Source organism: Calypte anna, chromosome 7 (assembly GCF_003957555.1).
Source record: "Calypte anna isolate BGI_N300 chromosome 7, bCalAnn1_v1.p, whole genome shotgun sequence".
NCBI lineage: Eukaryota > Metazoa > Chordata > Aves > Apodiformes > Trochilidae > Calypte > Calypte anna.
In genome coordinates this window covers 20,824,323-20,845,867 of record NC_044253.1, presented here as the reverse complement: position 1 = coordinate 20,845,867, position 21,545 = coordinate 20,824,323, and the positions used below count along the sequence as shown (strand labels likewise).

Here is a 21,545-nt window from a genome sequence, read left to right as displayed (position 1 = left end):
TCTCTCTGCCCCTAATAAGAGTGGTTTGATCATAAAGTTGTCGAACATGAGAAAGAAGTCAAAGAAGGTTGTTATGTCTACTGTGCAACTGTCGAAGCCCTTGAAATCTGGCTATGAAAGCATGTTAAATGACTGGAAGGCCTATTTTGCTAATTTAAAAAATGAAGTTTAAGTTGGTGATAATCAGCCTTTCAGAACAGTAAGCGTCTACTTGTCCCACAATAAAGGACACACCACGGCCCTACAAGTCAAGAAAATTACACACATACACAGATTATGTCAGTACCTTTGAGAATGTAAGAATTCCTGCATGTGGGTATTTATTTGGCAATGGGCAGTTAAATACAGCATTTGTTGCTCAGTAATTCTTGCAGTGCTCCTTACTCCAGCCTGCTATCCAACCTGGTTTATTAGTGGATGGAGCAGCCTGTTTCTGGCCAACTTCTCTCCCTAGTGCTCCTCAAACCTTGCTTTCTCTGCTGTGATGACAGCTGTGTTCTCAGGGAGAGGAGCAACCCCTTGCAGACGAGATGGTGTCTCGTGTGAATTCTGTTCTGAGTGGGATGGGGATAGATCCAGGTGGGAAGAGATGGGCTGATGCAGTCTCTAGCTGGATGTTCTCAGCCTGTGCAGCACAGTATGTCTGACCAAAAAGCAGGCAGCATGCACAGTCATTGTTTTACTGCTATTTATGTGCTATTTAACATGAAGTACAGTAATTTTATAGATAAAAATAATGAACTCCTACTTCCAAACTGAAAAGTAATGTTTCTGAATGAGGGAATCAGTTTGCTCTTGTAAATAAATGAACAAAATCAAAGTGACGGCTGTGTACAGTCACATTATATAGCCTTCCTTCAAAATGTAGTGGTCAGTAGTGACAGTTTCAATGCTGTGATCGTGCTGTGCCTCTAATAGAGTTAGATTTGTAAGGAAACAGAAGAAAATGGAAAACAGTCATTTATGGATATAGCATGGAAACATGGAAAAAGTTACTTTGAATCTTAATGTTTCAATATGACCTAACTGTACCTTCTCAAGCTTATGAACTTTGGAAGGCAGTACTTGCTAAAGCTGTCTAGGCACTTTGTCATAGCTCTGATGGCTGAGGTTTTATAAAAAGGACCAGATTCTACACTGTTTGGATTTCAGGGTCATAGTGGTTGCTGAAAACTCTGGAAGGTCATGTTATAAACTTGATATTTCAGTGTTTTACTTGGTTCAGCTTGTTAATCACCAAAACTCTCTTCCTGAGAAAGAGAACGTCACTATCTGATTCTGGGAATGCACAAACATATAATTCAAGCAGACAAGAATCTGGAAGAACGTATTCAAGCTGGTATACTTCAGCATTGATTCTTTGCCTTTTAAATTTAAGACTTAATCCTATTGTCATCACTGCTTGACTATAAGTATGGGAAAGTCAGGATGCTGCTGTGAGTGTCTGGCTTGGCCGATGCTCTCTCTGATAGGCAGCTGGTGTAGAGCTCTGTTTCTTAGTTTCTGCTGTTGTTTGGACTATACAGAGAATGCATTGCCAGTTCCCACCTACTGAGACCCTATTTCATTTTGCTTAATGCCTTTTCGTTAAGATATAAGTTGTCCAAGGAGATTCTACCAATAGAAGACTGTAAACATTCAGTCTCAAACGTTTAAGGATTTGTGTGAATTGTTTCAGGAACTGTTTCTTCTCCCCAGCCCGTGTTCTCCTTCGTCACATGCCTATGTTTTTTTCTCTAGAATTTAAAGTCTCTTTAGTTCTTGGTGATTTGTCTCTCTGTTTCTTTTGTCATTGTCAGATAGACTCTGCATGCAGTCAGTTGTGGTTCTTAGTTCCTAATTCATATGGACATCTAGATCTGGATGTAATAACTTTGTGTCCTAGCAGTTCATAGACAGTGATGACCACGAACAAGTTGGAGCCAGATTCTTTCTCAAGGAAGAAAAAGAGCAATCAAAAAGATCAAAACGAATTCAAAACTGAACTTGTGTTCTCATGCAAAATGTAGTTAGTGAACGTGGAATGTATGGGTTTGCACTGTTCTTTAAATAACAGCTTAAAAACCAGTGTTATCAATCTATTTGATTTCTGGATCCTCCTCTCTCATTTGTTAAGTGTTAGAGCTGAAATCAAGCAGTTGAGTACATCAGCTATAATACTGGGACAGTGATAATTCAGGATGCATCCTGGTAATCTTAAGCTGAGAGAACAGAAATGTTTCAATGGTAGAGGACAGTTAAACTGCAGAATACCAGAACACAAATGCATTCTTTAAGTATGTTTGGCCCTGAAATTCCAAATCAAGATGTCAGATGGTTCAAATGTAGTCTTAGTGTTGTGGTAGTAAATAATTAACAGAAGAAACGTATTACTGTGTATGTAAGGAAATGCTATGATTTGTTTACCATCATGTAAAAGCTGTAATCACACGTTTGTTTGGTTTCTTTCAGCTTGACTCTAGCAGAGTATCATGAACAGGAAGAATTTTCAAACTTCGATTAGGACATCTCAAAAGGGTGTATATGGTCTGTTATTCTAGGAAATTTTTTTTTACCATACCAAAACGATAAAAGCGAGTACTTCCTATAAGAGGGCTTGTGAGCTATGGTTAGAAAATGTAATGTTAAAAGTGCTGTCAATGTATGCCTAATAGTGTTTTCCTGTATTTATTTATTTTGTGCAACTAACCATAAATACTGGGAGTTCAGGGAGTAGTAGTGAGTACTTCCAGTACTTCCCCTGTACTAATTCCTGAATCCTTCTGATAGAGTACAGAATGCTGCAGTACTGCTTTTGTTTTAGAGCTGAGAAAGCAGCAGCTAAGTTTGATATATGGGTTTTTATTTCACTTCTGACCTTTAAGGTCCAATTTACAAAAGCACCACATTTCTGAATTAATACAATGTTTTGATCATGTACAGTATCCACTTCAGTTTTTGTCAGCTTGCTGCCTATCACAAAAGACAATATAATTTCTACTTTATGAAAAATATTTCTTCTGTGTCTTCAGTTATTTTGCAGTCATATTTCTACTTGGTTTTGACTTTTAAAAAAGTAGCACTTTTCTTGAAGCTGTAATCTAATAAATCTCTGTAGTGAATAGTTATGGTATAATGAACAACTGCTTATTCAAGCAAAGCTTTTTAGGAGTAATTGTGAAAAGAAAGGCAGTTGAAGCAGCCAGAAATATCTCAACAAGTGTGAAAGGAAAGTACCTGTTCTGTGAGCAGTTGTATCTGAGATGTTCAATCAGAACAGTCGTTGTGTCTCTACCCTTGAAATGTTGCAGGATCTATTTCCCCTGTACTCTTCAAATGTACATTACCTGTTACAAATTCGCTATAATATAAACTGAACTGGGCCCTTGAAAGCACTGCTTTTTTTTAAAAACAAACAGGAGGTACTTGCATTTGTGGTAGGAATCTGCATATAAACTTGTTTGTGCTGGAGAAGTGACTGCCTTCATAGTTCTTTATTGTTAGTGCTTTAGAAACAGCACCAGCTTCACATGAATTCTGTTATGAATTCTGCAGGTTTTTCCATGCTTTAGCTTTCTTGAAGTCTAATGGAAGTTTCAAGTGACATGTGAAGGAAGCTGTTATGTTTGTTCAATACCTGAATTTTATTCACTTTGAGCATCAGTGCTGGGGTGCTCTGTGTAAGAGGTACTTCTTGGCTGATGTCAAGGGAAACAAGTTACTTCTTAGCAAATCATGTTTTAATATATCTGAAAATAATAATAAAAATGCATACTTGCATTTTCATTCTTACATGAAATCCAGATTTTGTTTTTAACTAAGAAAACAATTTGTTATCTTCTTATTACATGGCTCTGCTTCTTCCTCAGTGCGTCTTTCTGGGTTACCTTTTTTCTTTTTCTTTCTGCATGTGCTCTTTTGCTATCTGCTTCTCTTCCTTTTCATTCTCCAGATGCTTTCCTGGTGCTCTTATTTTTGGTGCCCTGTACATGCTGCCACACCAGTTTTCTTTTCCTTCTGCTCACCAGGAAATTCTTTTCCAGCTAGCAGCTTTGTCCTGGAGAGAGGCTCTTGTTTCTCACTTCCTTTTATATAGCAGTGACCTGAGGCAGCTAAGCTGGTTCATTCTTGCTTAAAGGTATTCACAGCCTGAGTGTCCTAAATAACAGCTGGAAACAATGCAACCAGCCAGTTCTCTTTGGACTAACATTGGCCTATGAACCACATTTTGAGAACCGCTGAATTGCATAATATATGAACAAAAAAGCCCAAAAGAGGCATAACTGATGATTATTTTTTTGTCAGCCTTTGGAAGAACATGGACAATGGTGTGTTTTAAGTGTGTGGCCTTTTGCAGGGGGAGAAGGGCTAGAATTCTTCAGAAAGGACTGTTGGGTTATGAGGAATATCATTCAGGTATTTAACAGAGAACTGCAAGGATCAACCTAAATGTTAAAAAAAAAAAATTAACATTGTGTAAACAGGAGAAGAAAAGCACAACTCTACACTATATGTTAGGAAAAACAAATAGTGCACCCAGATATGCTAGCAGTTAGTGTTATTTAGTCCAGCTTTTAAATTACTAGGAATTTGTTTTGGTTTTTGTTTTTTTCTGAATTTAGGTTCACTAAGTGCCTTGTTTTGTGATAAGAGTTTTGTTCCTTAAGTTATGGAAAGGGATTCAGGGTATCCACAAAATCATCTGGTCCAGACTCCTCAACATGTTGGAAATGTGGTCATTTAATGTGTGCTTTCAATTACATAAATACAATTGTTGCTTCAGGATGTGGTTCTATGATATACAGTGTTTGGAAATACCATTTTTTACAGCATTTTCTCTTCCCTCTGCTAACTTTTGCCTTCATCCCCTTGTACTGTGACTCATTGCACTGTTGCTTTTACCAGCACCACCATTTTGTGCAGTCCCAATATAAACCAGATTGGAGAACTGATCTAGTTTCTTTGAAAACACAAATACCTATCTCTTTCTGAGGCTTGACTTTGGTTTTTTTTTTGTTTTTTCTATAAAGATTGGTTAGTTTTCAGTTTGGTTCACCATGTGGCTGTACAGGAGACTGTTAGAGAAGATGTGGACACTGCTTCCACTGGCACTGCTACTAAAAATATGTTTGAGATGTGAGGTTTTCTTTCTCAGCTAGAATAATACCATATTTATGGCCTTTCTGGTATGAACTAATTTTGTCTCCTTTCATTCATACTTGTGAGGTCTAGAGGTACTAACTCTGAAATTGATACAGCCCTTCCTACTGTGTCTTTCAATGAGTATATGTTTTTCACTTTGAGTATAGATACATGGGTCTTCACTAATCAGGCATTGTTAATTCTTTACTTTTTTAAGGAATCTGAATAAACTATTTTGTGTTCTCTAATAAGGAGCAAAAAGATGAGAGAATTTTAAGTGTAATTAGTTAGGAAGCGTGCTCATATCTGACAAGCTTCTTATTGAAGTTACTTAAAATCTTAAGTAACTACACATTCTGCATTTGTAATTCTAAGAAGTTATAAATGGAGAAATCTTTCTAAATTAGCTTGATTTGGTGTCTTATATCAACACCTAAGAATGCCTCCAGCTGTAATGATTGCTCTTTTATTCTTTTTTTGTATGCACTTCAGCTTCAAAACATTTAAAACTTCTTAATTTGTCGGTTATATAAAATCTCTTAACTGCCACAATCTGGGTTCTTTCTTCTTTGTACATCAATTTCAGACTGCTTCCCAGAGAATTATCTTTCTGGCTTTAGTACAAAACCCAGCTACCTCCATTTCAAATAGCATCCCTACAGTGGCAGAACAAAACTTGAAACATGCCATTACCTGTGGGTTCATGGACAGAAAGGTTGCCTTGAAACAGTTTTTTGCCTTATCTTTCCGAATATTTCTGGCTTTAAGAGAGAAGCAGTGCTTTATTCTAGTTCAGCAGGGTTTGTAATGTCATGTTCCTCCATCACCACTAGTATTGATGCAGAGGTAAAAATATCCTTTTCAAATGGGACTAAATGAAGCTTTTATAATTTATTCTTTTTTCATTTGCAGGAGGAAGCTGAAATACAAAGCCAGAACTTGAACGTTTGGAAAGAGTTAGGAATCTTCACATTAGAGAACTGAAAAGAATAAATAATGAAGATAATTCACAGTAAGAGACAAATCTTAATTTTGCACATCTTTTTTTAAAATAATGCTCTAAAATAAAATGTAACCTACAGGAGAGAGGTTTGTTCATAAATTTTTCTTTGATATCTTTGTTTCTGCATATATTTTAAATACCAACTAATTTAAACTTTTTTAAAAAATTAAATTACATATAGTTTGGCAAACTCATTAATGCTTTATTGAATATGCAAGCAATAAGATACTACCCTCTTAAATGCAGGAGAGCTAAAAATTGCTAGACCCTGTTACTAGGCTAAAAAAAAAAAAATACTTGTAAGAGAAGCTAATGCAATTCACTTAGCTGACAATAATGCACGAAAATGGTGGGGAGATTGATGCAACAGCAGCAATTTATTATTGCACTGTAATTTCAGTCCTACTAGGTACAGGTACCTAGTAGGAATAAGATAAATAAGACAAAATCAAAGTCTTTTTGCATTATATTAATGTTACCTCTGTATGTTCAGCTTGCATGGCAACATATTATAATGTTAAGTGGTTATTTAATATCAGCTATTACTGTGGAGATTTGAAAGTCACTATTACGTAACAAAAATAAGTCTCTTTTCCATGACAGCAAAGTACAGACTCTAACACTGCAGTTTCACCAGCGCTTTAATTTGCCACTGATGCTTGAATGAACTGATTCTGCCTATCCCAAACTACTTCTTTATGCCCGTGCCATGTTCCTTCACATGCTGGCAGTGTCTTTACTGATCAGATGCTGGAAATTGATTCACCTTAAAACTAGCTCCTGTGGCTTCTTTTTTCTGGATTAATATTAACACTGTAACCATTTCCTGCTGTAGTTCTTTGCCCCAGTTGCAAAAATGCTTATACTGTCATGAGGAGAGAGAGCAGTGAAAGGGTGGGATGGGCAGCTAGGAGGAAGATTAGGACTGGCATTCTTTCTTTCTGCAATAGTAAAGTGCAGAATTTTCTAATTTAAGAAATTAATAATTTAAGAAATAGTAGTCTTAAAACTTCAGGGTTTTATTTTATTTTTTCTATTCAGACACAACAGAATATACATGCACTAAGTCTTCTAAATCTAAAACAATGGGATGTGAACTTGTATTTTGTTTTAGTGGTCCTCATACCTACCCTGCAGGAGTGCTGAAAATTTGTGTTACCATGTAGCTAATTGATAGCTGAAGTGGTCTTGTTTTGCATAATGGCTGTTGATGCTTACAATTCAATGGCAGAATATTTTCTTTTAAAAATAAATGTCTTACAACAATAACCAAGCAGGTCTGTGCAGGTTAATCTTTAGTGTTTGCATTAGAATAATAGAAAAAAAAAAAACAACCCAAAAACAACACCCAGGGGATCATTCAACAAGAAGGGATAAATGCCACAGGAAAATGGCAAGCTTTGGCTGTATAAATTTTGTGTATGTGAGCAACAAACATTGGAATTACAAATCTGGTGGGAAGGAGAGTAGCAAGACTCAGACAAGCAGACATGCAGCTTTACTGCCGATTTTCTGCAGCAGTGTTGACACATTTTACTGTACAGAATGAAAGGCTGTAAACTGTGTGCTCGTGATTTTGTGGGAGTTTAGACTTGAGCATTTACCAAGTGGCCAAGCTGCAGCTTACACTCACAGTACAGACGACAGAAGCAATGGAGAAGGTCTGTAGTTGGGTCTGTAGCCTCTTTCCTGATGGATTTGGCAAACTGACTGTTTGATTAAGGGAGGAGGTTCTGAAGTGAAATAGATACATATAGAGCCTGACAGAGAGCCTGTTAGGTTTTCAGCTTCCAGCTGTTGTGCAAAGCTGAGCCCTCTTTCTTGTTCTAGCAGCATTCCCATCTACATCCCTGTACCCATGTATACCCTCCCTCTGCATCCTAAATATTAAGTGGACTGCACACTCACCTGTTTGGGGTTCCAGCCTTGACAGTGGAAAGTGTAGTGTAACGAGGCAACCAGGTGCCACTAATTGCCAGGGAGTGAGCATGAGCTTGTGTTAAGCCCACCTGTGCCCAATTAGGGTGGGCCCCCACTGCGCATGAGCAGGACCAGGGGGCCAATAAAAGGTGAGTCCTGAGACACAAGCTCAGCTCAGTCCTGAGCATGCTTTGCAGAGAGATCAGTCGCTCTCAGAGCAACAGCACAGATCCAGGCTGGTCAACCCTGTGGCTATAGGCTCGGAGCACTGTTCGTGAGTCTCTGCTGGAACACCTGGTTGGACCTTGAAGCGCAGTACCCTAAAAGAGGTTTGTCTTGCTACAGGAAAGTAGGAAATATTGTCCAGTTTAGAGATGGACAGACTTGTGTGTCTGCATGTGTTATTTACAAATGCACTGGGATAACAAGAAGAGTTGAGAGTGCAGGGTAGGGCTGCTTTGTCTAGGTTTAGAGTCACACGGAGTAGTAAAAGCAGCAGTGGACCAGGAAGGTGGTAAAGTTCTTAAGATCAGCCTTACTGGAGGCATACATATAATTGAAGGACCAAGAAATATATGAATATAAATTTGTTGAGTGTGGTTTTAAAGAGTTAGGCTACTGGTTACATGACAGCAATCACTTAATGATGCCACTTCTAAGTTTATTTCATTTACACTGAGTGCTTTACTTACTATTAATGATTTTTAAAAATTGTTTTACCATTGAAATATGTATTTTCATAGTGAAGAAAGCTTTGTATTTAAAAGGGGCACAGGAAGCAAGAATATGCAACTTCCCTTAAATACTTGACCACCTATGACCATACTCCAAAATTGTAGAGAACATGGAAGGATGGGAATGACAATTTGCAGATTAGCTCTACAATCTTCCTAAAAGTTTTCTGTGGAGTATAGTTGGAAAGTGGCCCTAGATTTGTGAGTATAGTTATCTCGTCATTGCACTAGAATGTGATGAGTAAGTGTTCTCCCTTTCCCCTAGTTGGATGCAATGATATAGTTTTGTCTTCCGTACAATTTAGGAGAGTGTTTGGAAGGTTTTCTCCTTGCTTTTGATTAGGATGCAAGCAGATGTTTGGTCCTTGGATGTGTTTTCCCCATATTGCTGTTTATTTATTAACATCTTAGTGTTAAATAAAATCCATTTTGTTAACAAGAGACAGGTATGTAAAACATGTCTGGTCACGTTTCATGTGAAATTGGAAGTATATCCTCATTTGTTTCAGAAAGCTGATGTTTGAGACTTCTTTAAAATTTGACACAGGGAGAGAGCCCTTGTGCTTAAATTTAAGGGTGCTTTTTTTGATTAATATTTTCCTTTCAAAAGCAGAGAAAAATAACACAAATTTACAGATTTAACAGTGGTGGTATAATAGCATTTTGTACCTTTAATAGTCAAAAGGTAGTGAAATTGGCCATTTTGTGTAGTTGTGCCATGAAGTTACACATAATATGATACTGTTCAGCGTATTAGATAGTAAAAAAAAAAGCTCCATTTTAGACGTAATACTAACAGCTTTATATTTTAGACTCTATTTGTATACTTTGCTTTTTTTTTTTTTTCTTTCAAGATTTAAAGATCACCCCACATTGAATGAACGGTATTTGTTACTCCATTTACTTGGCCGAGGTGGCTTCAGTGAAGTGTACAAGGTAGAGTGTGTTGGATCTGCTAAATCTTAATGTTTGGGCCACATACACTTATGCATTGAATTTTGGGAGGGAGGGAATCTTAATAAGCAGAAGGATTGTAACATGGTTGACTGGTTGAGCACACTTTGATTAATGTGTGGTGTGGGGGCAGCACGTCAATAGACTCGTGAATTACATGCCAATTTTTTCCTGTTTATTGGGTGTTACTTTTCTCATCTTTGGTTGTAACTTTCCCGTATTTATGGATTTCATTTTTAGGCCTTTGACCTTTATGAACAAAGATATGCTGCTGTGAAGATTCACCAGCTTAACAAAAGCTGGAGGGATGAAAAGAAAGAAAACTACCACAAGTAAATATTAATGACTTATGACTCATGTTAAATCAAATAGCGTTTTATTGATTGTAGGTTAATGTATCCATCTTCCTTTAGACATGCCTGCAGAGAGTACAGAATACACAAAGAACTGGATCACCCCCGGATAGTTAAACTATATGACTACTTCTCCCTGGATACAGATACGTAAGTACATAAAATGATATGTTTTCTAGACTTTGGCAAGGACTTCAGTGCTTTACATTAGATAAACAGAAATTAAGAGTATTTGAGCTAAAATGACGCGTTCTTGCTTACAGCCAAAGCGTTAAGGGTTTTTTTTTTTAAAAATCCTCCAGAATGTCCTGAGGGTGAAAGGGGCATGCAGTGCTGTAATGTTTTCAGGCAGAGCAAGGGCTACTGCAGGGTGGCTCTGAAAGGCTTCTGTAGTTTAGACAAGTTTCGAAGACTAAATGAGAGGAGGAGCATTCTTGATCTAAGTTAGCCCATGGTCACTGGGCTGCACCTCTTTTCATGAGATCATGTCACATCTTAAGGGATGGTGAGTATATTTTTTAATTTAGAAACATGCCTACATAAATAGGGGTTTTAAACTTAACCTCTCATTAATATCGATGCATTTTCTCTTTTAGTGAATATAAATACTCCAATTGATGTCATATTTCTTAAACTAATAGTTATGCCATGTATTTATGAACAATTTAATTCATACAGTTTAATCAGCCAGCCATTATTAAATTTGCCAGTATCGAACTGGGTTGTCATATCTCTGTTACTGATTGTGGAGCTTGATACATTATTTAATTTTCTCTCTCTGAATTCTGTCCTAGGTTTTGCACGGTGTTAGAATACTGTGAAGGCAATGACTTGGATTTCTATCTGAAGCAACATAAATTGATGTCAGAGAAGGAAGCTAGGTCCATTGTAATGCAAATAGTAAATGCACTACGGTATCTCAATGAGATCAAGCCCCCTATTATACACTATGATCTTAAACCAGGTAAATGAGGAATGATACAAATGAAAATGTATTTTTTCAGTCCTTTATTTTGTTTGTAATTCATTGACTGAAAATATAACAATTCTGTATGCCAGGCTTATTGTAAACAACTAAAAAAAGTGTGGACTTTTCTTTCCAGTTTTATTGCCAAAATCATTTGCCTTTTCTTTGGAAAAATGCTTGTCATAACTTTTAGAGTTTATATTATTTTGATTTGAATTTGTAGGAAAAATGCACACAGCAGATAGATATATTCATTGGTATTTAGCAATATAAACAGATAAGATCATTAATGGCTCAGACCTATCTGATCATTGTGGAATGCTGAAGTGTAAGTAAGTTTTCTCTTCCATACTTCTTAGCCTGTAAGGGATTAAAATAGGTAATCAATTGCTTTCAGCGTCCTGGCATCATCACTTCAAAACAAACTTTACAGAAATTTTCTTTATAATGAATAATGAGCATTGTCATAAACGATGTATCCTATTTTGAATCCATGGCCTTTGTTTTACCACCACCTGCATGAATGATGCTTGCATTCTTCGTGTAGCATAATCTGCTGTTCTTCCCAAGCATGGGTTCTGTAGTGGAACTCTTGTGCCAGCCTGTTTTGCTTGCTGCTTTGTAATTAATTGCTCATACAGATTTCTCTCATGGAATTGTACAGAATGTATTCTGAGTCTCAGTTGGTTTTGTTCTGAGAGGAACGTCATCACGTAACTTTTCAATCAATAAATTTCTGTACAACTTTAAAACAGAGAGTAAGTTTTGTAGTACTGCAGCAATTTCTTGGCTCAGTTTTGTGGCATATGTAAGCCCTGAATTACATTCTGGACACAAAATTTATTCTGGACACAAAAATCTGGAACTTCATTGTAACTGGTATACTACTATGTCTTGGTGTTTCCTCTCTACAATTTGTGTGTCTTCACTGTCCAGACAGCTCCCAGCTGAGGGAGCCATTTCAGATGCTGATGAGAACATGGAGAGTTCCTGAGGCTGCATTAAGATGTGTCATAGTCAATTTACTCCAGACTTGAGGATATAAAAATGATGTAAAGTTGTCACTTACCCATCAAGAAGTCAGGTGTTCCTGAAAAATGAACCTGGTTTTGGAATTAAAGCACTCTGTTAGCTGTTCTGAGGTTTGTTTTTTTTCTTCCTCTGGATAGGTAATATCCTTCTTGTAGATGGAACAGCATGTGGAGAAATAAAAATTACTGATTTTGGCCTTTCCAAGATAATGGATGATGATAGCTATGGTGTGGATGGAATGGATTTAACTTCACAGGGAGCAGGAACTTACTGGTAATGCCAGGTTTGATATTACTGTTTAGATTCTGGGTTATTGTTCATAAAGTCTATTTTGTGAAAGAGATGGGATGAAAAATATTAACATGAAGGGAAAATAAAGATTTTTTTAAATGAATGTTGATATTCCCAAATGTTAGAATGGTAACATAACAAGTGAGATAAAGAGTGTGAATGGTTTTATTATATATATAAAAATAAGTGTGAAGATGATCACTGTGATTTAGAAGCATGGTTTCCCTAAAGAAGCAGGTGTTTAATTTTTGGCTGCAGGTGGCTGAAGATGTTTGACACAGCTATGATGATTAAGTGTGGGTGTTTAGTCCTTGGAAATCTTAGAGCAGGGATTACCAGCAGGTAATGTCCTTAGAACAAGAGAGTATTTACTCTTCCATCCTAAAGGTTAATGACAGCTTGGCAGCTGTGATTTGTTTTCTGTGTGCACTTGCATGCTTGTCCAAAAAACTGAAGTTTTATAGCTTCCTACAGAATAGGAATGACAATTAGCATTTCCTGACTTACAGCAAAGCTGTTTCTAGAATTTGCTCTCTAAAAATGCAGGTTTTTCATGACACAGTAGCTCTTTGAGCCTGGGGGCATGGAAGCTGTGTCAGGGTGGGTAGAATAGAAAGCCTGTATTGGCCAGGTTATTACTTGTAAATTCAGTTTTCTTTCTCTCCTCATTCTGCCTGTAGCACAATCAGAATCAGAAGCTGAGACCTAACTCTAAACAGGGAAGCCAGGGTCATTCCCATTTGTTTTCCAGCTTTTCCCATATTTGGAAGTTGCATATAATAAAGTTACTACCTTTGCATTCAGAATTTTTGGTAAAGAAAACAAGCACATGAAAGTCAGTTATTCACGTTGAATAGAAGTGTTAGTCTTTTGCTACTCTTTCTAATGCTTTGCCTATTTAAACACCAATGAAAATCATTTATTGTAGGAATATATGGAAAAAAAATGTTGGCCTTTGCATTTTGCTGAGGAAAAAAGGCCCTCTTGTGGAGGGCCACAAAGATGATCTAGGGGCTGAATGGAGCACCTCTGCTACAAAGAGGGGATGAGAATGTTGGGATTATTCAGCCTGAATAATACCTTATAGCTGCCTTCCAACACCTGAAGGGAACCTGCAGGAAGGCTGGAGAGGAGCTTTCCATAAGAGTGTCTAGCAGTAGGACAAGAGGAAATGGTTTTAAAGTGGAGGAGAATAGGCTCAGACTGGATCTTAGAAAGAAGTTCTTCAGTACAAGGATAGTGAAACTCTGAAACAGACTGCCCAGAGAAGCTGTGGATGCTCCCTCCCTGGAGGTGTTCAAGGCCAGGCTGGCTGAGGCTTTGAGCAGCCCTGTCTAGATGAGAGTTGTTCTGCCCATGGCAGGGAGGTTGGAGTAGAAGATATCAAAGGTCCCTTCCAACCTAAGCCATTCTGTGATTTCATCTAGAATGCCACAGGCACTAGTGGGGCTATAAACTAAGAGGTCAAAAAGGTCTGTGATGAGTATAGGTTGATGATGAATCTCTATGTTTCTAATTTACACTTTCTGAGCCCAAAGTCTTCATTAAGGAGGGAAATATACTGAGGGAGTTTGAGGTGGGGGCTGAGTCTGTGTTGGGCAGGTGGCACAAACTGTCAGCCACACAGTGCTGTAAGGGATTTCCTCAGCCAGTGGGTCCTGTTACCTGCCTTTCCAGGCAGTTAGGTCACATAATCTCTTTGGTAAACTTCCAGATGAGAGGTTTGTATTAAATTTAGTTAGTGTTTTGTCCCCTGTAATCTGATTTGAAGTGTGTTCCATAACCTCAGTTCTCTGATCATTAGAAACCTAATCTTCTAATTTACAGACCGTGTTTATTTGTGGCCAGTTCAGACTTGTTTGTTCCTGTGCCAGCACTGTCCTCCCTGAAGTGGTACTTCCTGGTACACTTGCTTCTTGGTGTTTTTTATAGCCTTTAGGGTTTTTTTCCTTGAAATGAAGGCTCTCCATTCTTCAGAGCATTTTAGTAGTTTTCTTTGCACTTGAATCACTTTAAGCTCATTTTTCTTGAATGTTGTAATTAGAATTGTACACGAGTATTCCAGAAGAGATACTTTGGGATACTGTGTGAAATTCATACTTGTGTTGCATTCTTGCATTCTGACTTCATTTTTCTGCTTATTTTGATTTCCACAAATACTTCTTCAAAATTTATTCTAAGCCTTATGTGCTGTTTATGGAAGAATGTTTGGTCTGTACATGCTCTAATAGCTTTAATGCCTCTTTCCATTTTGTATATTGTACTCAGTAATACCTAACTATCCACATATTGATATGTTTGGGTGTATTTGGGAAGCTTGGTGGGTTTTTTGTATTGTTTTGCTGTGTTGGTTTGGTTTGGTTGGTTGGGGTTTTTTGTGTGTTTTTTGTAGTTTGTTTTGTTTTCTTTTTTTAAAAGAGGTTCCATTTCACCTGTTGTTTTGCAGTTCAGGAGTAGCAGAGGAACTTACTCAATTTTGGGTTCTTTGGCTTCCTGTAGATTATAGAAATGGAAATAGCCATCACCTTTGTCTACCATATATCCCTCAGGTTCATGTCATTGTTGTAACTAAAAACTTAGGTAAAGAGTCCTTAAGTCATACCTACATTATCCTTGATTCCTAACCAGACCTTGCTGTAAAATGCACTCGGTATGGTTTTCATCTTTTCTTACTTTAGTAGAAAGAAAAGGTTCATAATTAACCCAGGATCACCCACCCCCCCTGAAAAAGAAAGGTGATAATTAGTGATTTAGATAAAGACTGTTAGTATTCATGCTGATATGAAATAGACCCACTGACTGACTGACTATACAAAAAACTAATGGCAGTTTTGATGAGTGTGCAGGATGTGGGAATGCAGATTGTAAAAGCACTGTACAGCTGTCAAAAGATCAGAGATGTGTACATGAAGTCTTTGTATAATTAGAATTTGAATAAGTTTTAGCCATGCAGCTACTTCCAGACACTGAGGTGCATGTTTTGTTTTCCAGGTACTTGCCTCCAGAGTGCTTTGTAGTTGGCAAAGAGCCACCAAAGATTTCTAATAAGGTTGATGTATGGTCAGTTGGAGTAATCTTTTTCCAATGCCTTTATGGTAGAAAGGTAAGAGGAAAGTTGTCTGAAAATCTTAAAGTTTTAGTGTTAGTGCCTGTTTCCAGTAGACTGTGGATTATAGTCATAAAGATGTAAATCTACATGTAAAGTTACTTATGTTACTTTTTGGTGGTGTGCATTGGTATTGCAAGAAATGTAGAAAATCTTGACTGAAACTTCTGTTTATGGAATGGTTAGTAGTTTGTATCACTACTGCGAGGCCTTATCATAGCATAAATATTTATGAAATAAAGTAATTGGATAACTCTCATGAAGAAAACCATGTGTTTATTTTTCAGCCATTTGGTCACAATCAGTCACAGCAAGATATCTTACAAGAAAATACAATATTAAAAGCTACCGAAGTTCAGTTCCCTGTCAAACCTGTTGTAAGCAATGAAGCCAAGGTAACTTTGCATATGATCTCTGAGTTTAGCAACTTTCATTATAAAGGATTCAGCTATAAAATTGCTGTCAGCTTAAGAATGCTGTGAGATGTGGTAACTAAACGTGTAGGAAAACATAACGGAGAACTAGTATTTTGATTTTTTTTTTATTAAACAAACTTATTCTGGGACTTCTCAAAGTCATATTCTTCGAAGTGAGGCTATGTATAAATTCCAGAAATTTGCAAGTTGTTCTAAAGTAGGCTGCCTCAAAATTTGTCCACTTTGCTTTTTCCCAGAGGACCATTTGTGAAATACTGATAAGACTAACAAACTCTTTCTGAAAATATTGAGTGTTAATTCTGTGCAGCCTTGTTGGCTTGAAGAACTACTTGACTACCAAATACCTGGAGGATATATCTGCTAATGCTCTTCCCCTTGAAAGGTCATAGGACTCTGTATTTACACAGAGCTGAGTTTAGAAACGTAATTTCTTAGGAATCTGTTAAGATACATTGGTGCTGGTTCAGGAACTTAGTTGCCAGCATAGTTGATCTTCTACAAAAATGTGGATGGCAATATTTCCTTCATTTAAAAATCTTATTTTGAAACATCTGTATCCAAGCTATCGATATCTATAGCACATCTAGCAAACTCTTCTCCATAGACCATCTATTCAGAAACAGATCAAGGTGCTTTCCCTAATGATTGTAGATGAGAGCATCCATAACAAATCCAATTCTCTGAATGTGGAAGAAAACTTAATGTATGTGTTATTTTTTTGTAAAACTGTCATAATTTTTAGAAAATATATTCATGACCAGATGCAGTAGAGATAGTCTCATTGAAAAAACTGCCAAGAGAGCAGAATGTCTGTTCAGGTTTCAGCAACTAATTAAACGTACTGAGATTTGGGACACACACACAAAAAAACCACCACAGTGTTAAGATTTAGCCTCTAAAGGCTAAGGAAAGGAAACCTATTTACCTATTTCTAGGAGGTGTAGCTTCTGAAGAAAATAAATTTGGGTTTTCTTTTCAGCCCCGTTTGGAAAAATTGTGCCCCTTGAATGCAGATGACAAAATATGCATCACGTAACTGATAACATTTATGTGTTGGTAGTTTTTAAACTTGTATTTTAACTTTGCATTTCTTTGTCATCAGTAGTTTTATATAGAGGATGTCAGGAAAGAGCAGACAGTTCAGCATGGAGCACTGGCACCTTGTTTTACATTCTTTGCATATTCTGTGTTCTGTTTGTTTGAAAGACTAAAATAAATTTTCATTGTTCTCCACTCTTACACTGTCACGATAGCTGTAAGAGAGTGGGAGAAATTATTCTCTGGTGGAATTGCTATAAAACAATTTCAGACTAACTCGTAAATTCAGACCTTTTATGATGACTTTGTAGAATCCAAACTGTCATTTGGATTTATAGGCCTGGCTGTTGGAGAAGAACAGCTTGTAAACTGAAATTCTGATTTGGAAAACATGGAGATGAAATAAAAGATGGAACCTGAAATGACATTGTTAGTTAGGTTTCAGACTGTAACTGTCCTTTGATCATCCTCTGCTTTTTCCTGTTTTGTGCAATGTTCTCCTTTGCATCACAGTAATGTGTCTGCTGTGCCACAGAAGCATGAAGTAGTTCACAAACACTTTAGACACAAACTGTTATTCTGAGGATCTTGCAAAGAACTCTTAACAACTAATTTGTTGTGAAGAATTATATTAAAATCCATAATGTCCAGGAACATGTGAATGTATATTAACAGGTGTGCACGATTTTTATTTTGTACCTTGTTCATGCTGGATATGTAAATGATAGAAGTAAATTCTAGCAGGGTTCTTTGGAACTTGTATCACAGATTTTTTCCTTTGATCTCTAGTTTTTAATTGGAGCAAAGAAAAAACAGCTGAACAGATTTATCAAAGAAAAGATATGTAATTCTTTTAAATTAAGCTCTAAATTAAGTAATGATGTACTAATCAGTTCTGTAGCAATAATAAGGATTTTCTATGATTAATATTGAAGCCCAAGCTCTCAGGAGACCAAGTGTTCTGTATTTGGTAGACATATAAGACTTGAGAGAAACTTCCAGTGTAGAATGGTTGTCATGCATTTTATGGACCTAAACATAGGACAGCATAGTGTCTCAAGAGCAGTCCTGAAGCTAGATACAGAATTTTTTTAATTGATGAGGAATTTTTAAGCAGATGGGATTGGGGTTTTGTTTGTTTGTTTTGGGTTTTGGTTTTGGTTTTGTTTTTTTCCTGGGAAAGGAGTTCCAGCTAGGTAGTGGTTTCTTAAACAGTCTGTTAATTATTTCATGCCTACTGAACATGACAACCACTGTTGTTCTATCCAGTTATGGCACACATGGTAATGCCTGCTCTGAAAACTCTGCTAAGCCATAGAATTTCTGTTCCTGCATCTTCCATCTATTCTTCATCCACCACACAGCTGAATGGTGTCAGAAGTTCTGTGGACCTCCTTTTGCTGTTTTCAGTCCTCTGATACTTGCTTCTAGTTTTTAGTGAGCTGCCCAGGGATAACACAGGCAGAATTCTAATTGTGTGAGGTGCTAATGCTTTACATGTAAATATAGTTGCTAAACATGGAAATCCCTATTTGAAGTGTGATTATTTGAAGGCAGTTAATTGCTTGAGTTTTGGTTTTTTACCTGCTGCAATGTTGCACTGTTTCATTGGAATCAGTAGTAAAATACTACACTGTCACTTGAACTTAGTTATATAAGAACAACAATTTGTTTAGGAACTAGTTCATCCAGGAGGACATGCATACTTACTTGTAAACAGACATAATTATTTGGAATGGTGTTGTCACTTTTTGCATTTCTTTTCTAGGCCTTTATAAGACGCTGTTTAGCATACCGAAAAGAGGATAGATTTGATGTCCACCAGCTGGCTAATGATCCTTATCTTCTCCCTCACATGAGGAGATCAAACTCTTCAGGAAACTTGCATATGACTGGGCTAGCAGCATCCCCTACACCACCTACTTCAAACATTATTTCATACTGAAATTTCTTCAGCCGAGGAATGGCAGGAGACCTTTGTGTAGGTTCCAGTTGCAGACTTGAGCTAGAAAGCATTTGAGTGTCTTTACACAGGATAAGTTTGATAACTGTGTTTTCAGACTGAAGTCCTCCTACATAGTGTCATTTGTATGATTGGAACGGATCATGGACTGTGAATAAATAATATACCCTTCTGAAAAATACCTTTAAATGTTGAAGGATGACACTACCTGTTACACACTAACAGGTATACTGTGTTTAAGACAGAAGAAAAGGTTTTTAGTTTTTTCTGGGGAACATTGTAAATAATCTTTTTAATACTTAAAGTACATTTGGTTGATACTGGAAAGTTCTAACATGAAGGGTAGTTTTTCATTATTTAAATAAAAAAGGGTAGTGAGCAAATTTGAAAACACACAAAAAATACTGTGCCTGCTTATAAACTAAATAAACTGCCATCTTTCCAAGTCACTGATCTTCTGAAACCAAAGTAAGGAGTGTGAGACAGTAGAAGATACGTTCTGTATCAGATTCCTCAGATAAAATTTGGCAACTCAGGCTCAAACCTCCAAAAATACGGTGGTGTTTCACTGAATTTAGATTGGAAGGGGGATATGGAATTCCTGGTACTTATTTCTCAAGTAGAATGCTAATTTTGAAATCTGCTCAGTTTTCTGAAATTACTATATTTGCTGTGGTATTGAAACTTGTGAAACCTAGTTGTGAAACTTTCCAGGCTTTGATAAAAGCAAGCAACAGTATGAAACCAAATGCAGACAGGTCATGTATAATGTTCTATGCAGGAATAATGATAAATTCCCTTCTTGCTCTATTGTAAATTGTTGTACAGATGTCACATTTTCAGTTAAATTTCAGCAACTTATTCCTGTACAAATGTTTAAAGTATGGCTTTTTCTAATTGGATATTGTATTTTTTTTAAGTCTCCCTCAAGGCGCTTCTAATTGCTGCTAAATGACGTTGCTTTTACTTTTGCAAAGGAATCAAATGACCTCCTTAAGGTGCAAGTCAACTGTATGTTATAGAGAGATTAACAGTAGGTAATTCATTAACAATCGAGGCATGTAAACCAGATCCATGTTGGCAATACACAGTTCTTTAAGTCAGTTTACTGCGTTCTCAACCTGCAGAACGCGTTGATACTAGATGTAGAAGATGCTCATGGTTATTCTCTATTTCTGGAAGTTCCTATCAACAAGGAAATGTTTCTTGTGGCTTGTACAGATATTTTAAAATGTGAAACATTTTCTAACTGCCTTGTATGGTAGAAACTTACTTTTCAGAGCAGTGTATCTCTCTCCCGTTCACTATTCTTTTAACTATCCTGTTCTTGATGCTGAATACCTATCCGTAATTTTGTCCATTTTGCAGGAAAAGGAGGCTGTATTACCACAGGTTTTCATTTAGTATTGTACAGTTAAACTGTTGCTCTTGTTTCTGATGTTGCAAGCCATTTTGTTTTCATTGTATATAAAGAAACATTAACTGTCTCTTTAAGATGCTGCTGAAATTGTAGAGAATGTAGCCAAAACAGTAATAAACAATGACAGTTGAAATTTCAAGGTTTTTGTTGCATGTTTTTTCATTTTGAGGAAAGGCAAGTCAGCTAAGCATTATCACTGAGCTACACTTGGGCGTTTAAAGGAAACTTCATTTAATTACAAATTAAAAGCCAATAATAGAATAATTAATTTTAATAACACTGGAGGTTAAAGGAGAGGATTCCATAAAGCTTAAAACATCTATTTTAATGAAGTAAGCAGAACATTTCTCTAAATAGACCTCACAGAAACAACTTTTATATATTTTAACGGATTCTTCTAGAATTCTTTAACTTTGGAATAAAATTTGTGCATACAATAACACTAGACTCAGATAGTGACTGTTTCTGCCTTACACTACACTAGAGTACTAGGACTGTGTCCTTTTCACGCTCTACAGCACAGAACCACCAAGTTGTGTTCAAGGAGAATGTGCCATAGCTGATGTGGGCTCACTTTAGATGTCATTCCTTCTTATTCTCAATGTTTCAATATCAGAAGCTTAATCAATTGTTTTGCTTAAGGAAAATAAGAATTGTGTTAACAGTATTTTTATTTATCTGGAATATATTGTGGTTACCCCTAGTAAAGGGAAGTCTTGGAAATATCTTAGAGAACCACGTAAGTAAATGGAAATTTTACAGCTATCTAAAAATAAGGTTTATGCACTGCACTGATTACACACAAGCTTGTTTTCCCCATTGTTATAATATGGGAAAAGGTGTTGTGGCTGAAAACAGGACACTTACTCCAGCTTTACAAATGCACATTCCTGAAATCCAAGCACTTTTAGACAAGATTCCATATAGATACCTGAAGGAAAAGGAGAGTCACCATCTCATCCTTTGAATCAAAGCTGCGAGATTCTTACCTCCAATACACCCAGCTGTGTTTGTGGTAGCATCTTACAGTGCTGTTAAAGGTTTTGTATCCTCACATGGATTCATTAAGTGTTTGCAAGAAGACATTGGGGTGTGTTTGGTGTCTGATATTCAGCAACTTGTGCTTGGGCTCGAGTCTTGAGGCAGAGTCCAGAAGTCTGAGTTACTGCTACTTGTGAAGGAATGCTGATCCACTCACAGGTGATT

The 21,545-nt window shown here is 36.9% G+C and overlaps 1 protein-coding gene across 1 annotated transcript in view; it reads left to right on the top strand.

The window, feature by feature from the left end:
• The window catches only part of TLK1 (tousled like kinase 1), a 66,953-nt gene extending 46,475 nt beyond the window's left edge, over positions 1–20,478 (top strand). Inside the window, 12 exon segments of the mRNA XM_030454349.1 lie at positions 2,452–2,483; positions 2,486–2,517; positions 6,034–6,054; positions 6,057–6,133; positions 9,633–9,714; positions 9,973–10,064; positions 10,146–10,235; positions 10,880–11,049; positions 12,222–12,357; positions 15,367–15,478; positions 15,769–15,876; positions 18,725–20,478. Of these exon segments, the coding sequence (XP_030310209.1) occupies positions 2,452–2,483; positions 2,486–2,517; positions 6,034–6,054; positions 6,057–6,133; positions 9,633–9,714; positions 9,973–10,064; positions 10,146–10,235; positions 10,880–11,049; positions 12,222–12,357; positions 15,367–15,478; positions 15,769–15,876; positions 18,725–18,901 (1,129 nt within the window). The 3' untranslated portion in view covers positions 18,902–20,478.
• Positions 20,479–21,545: the final 1,067 nt, after the last annotated feature.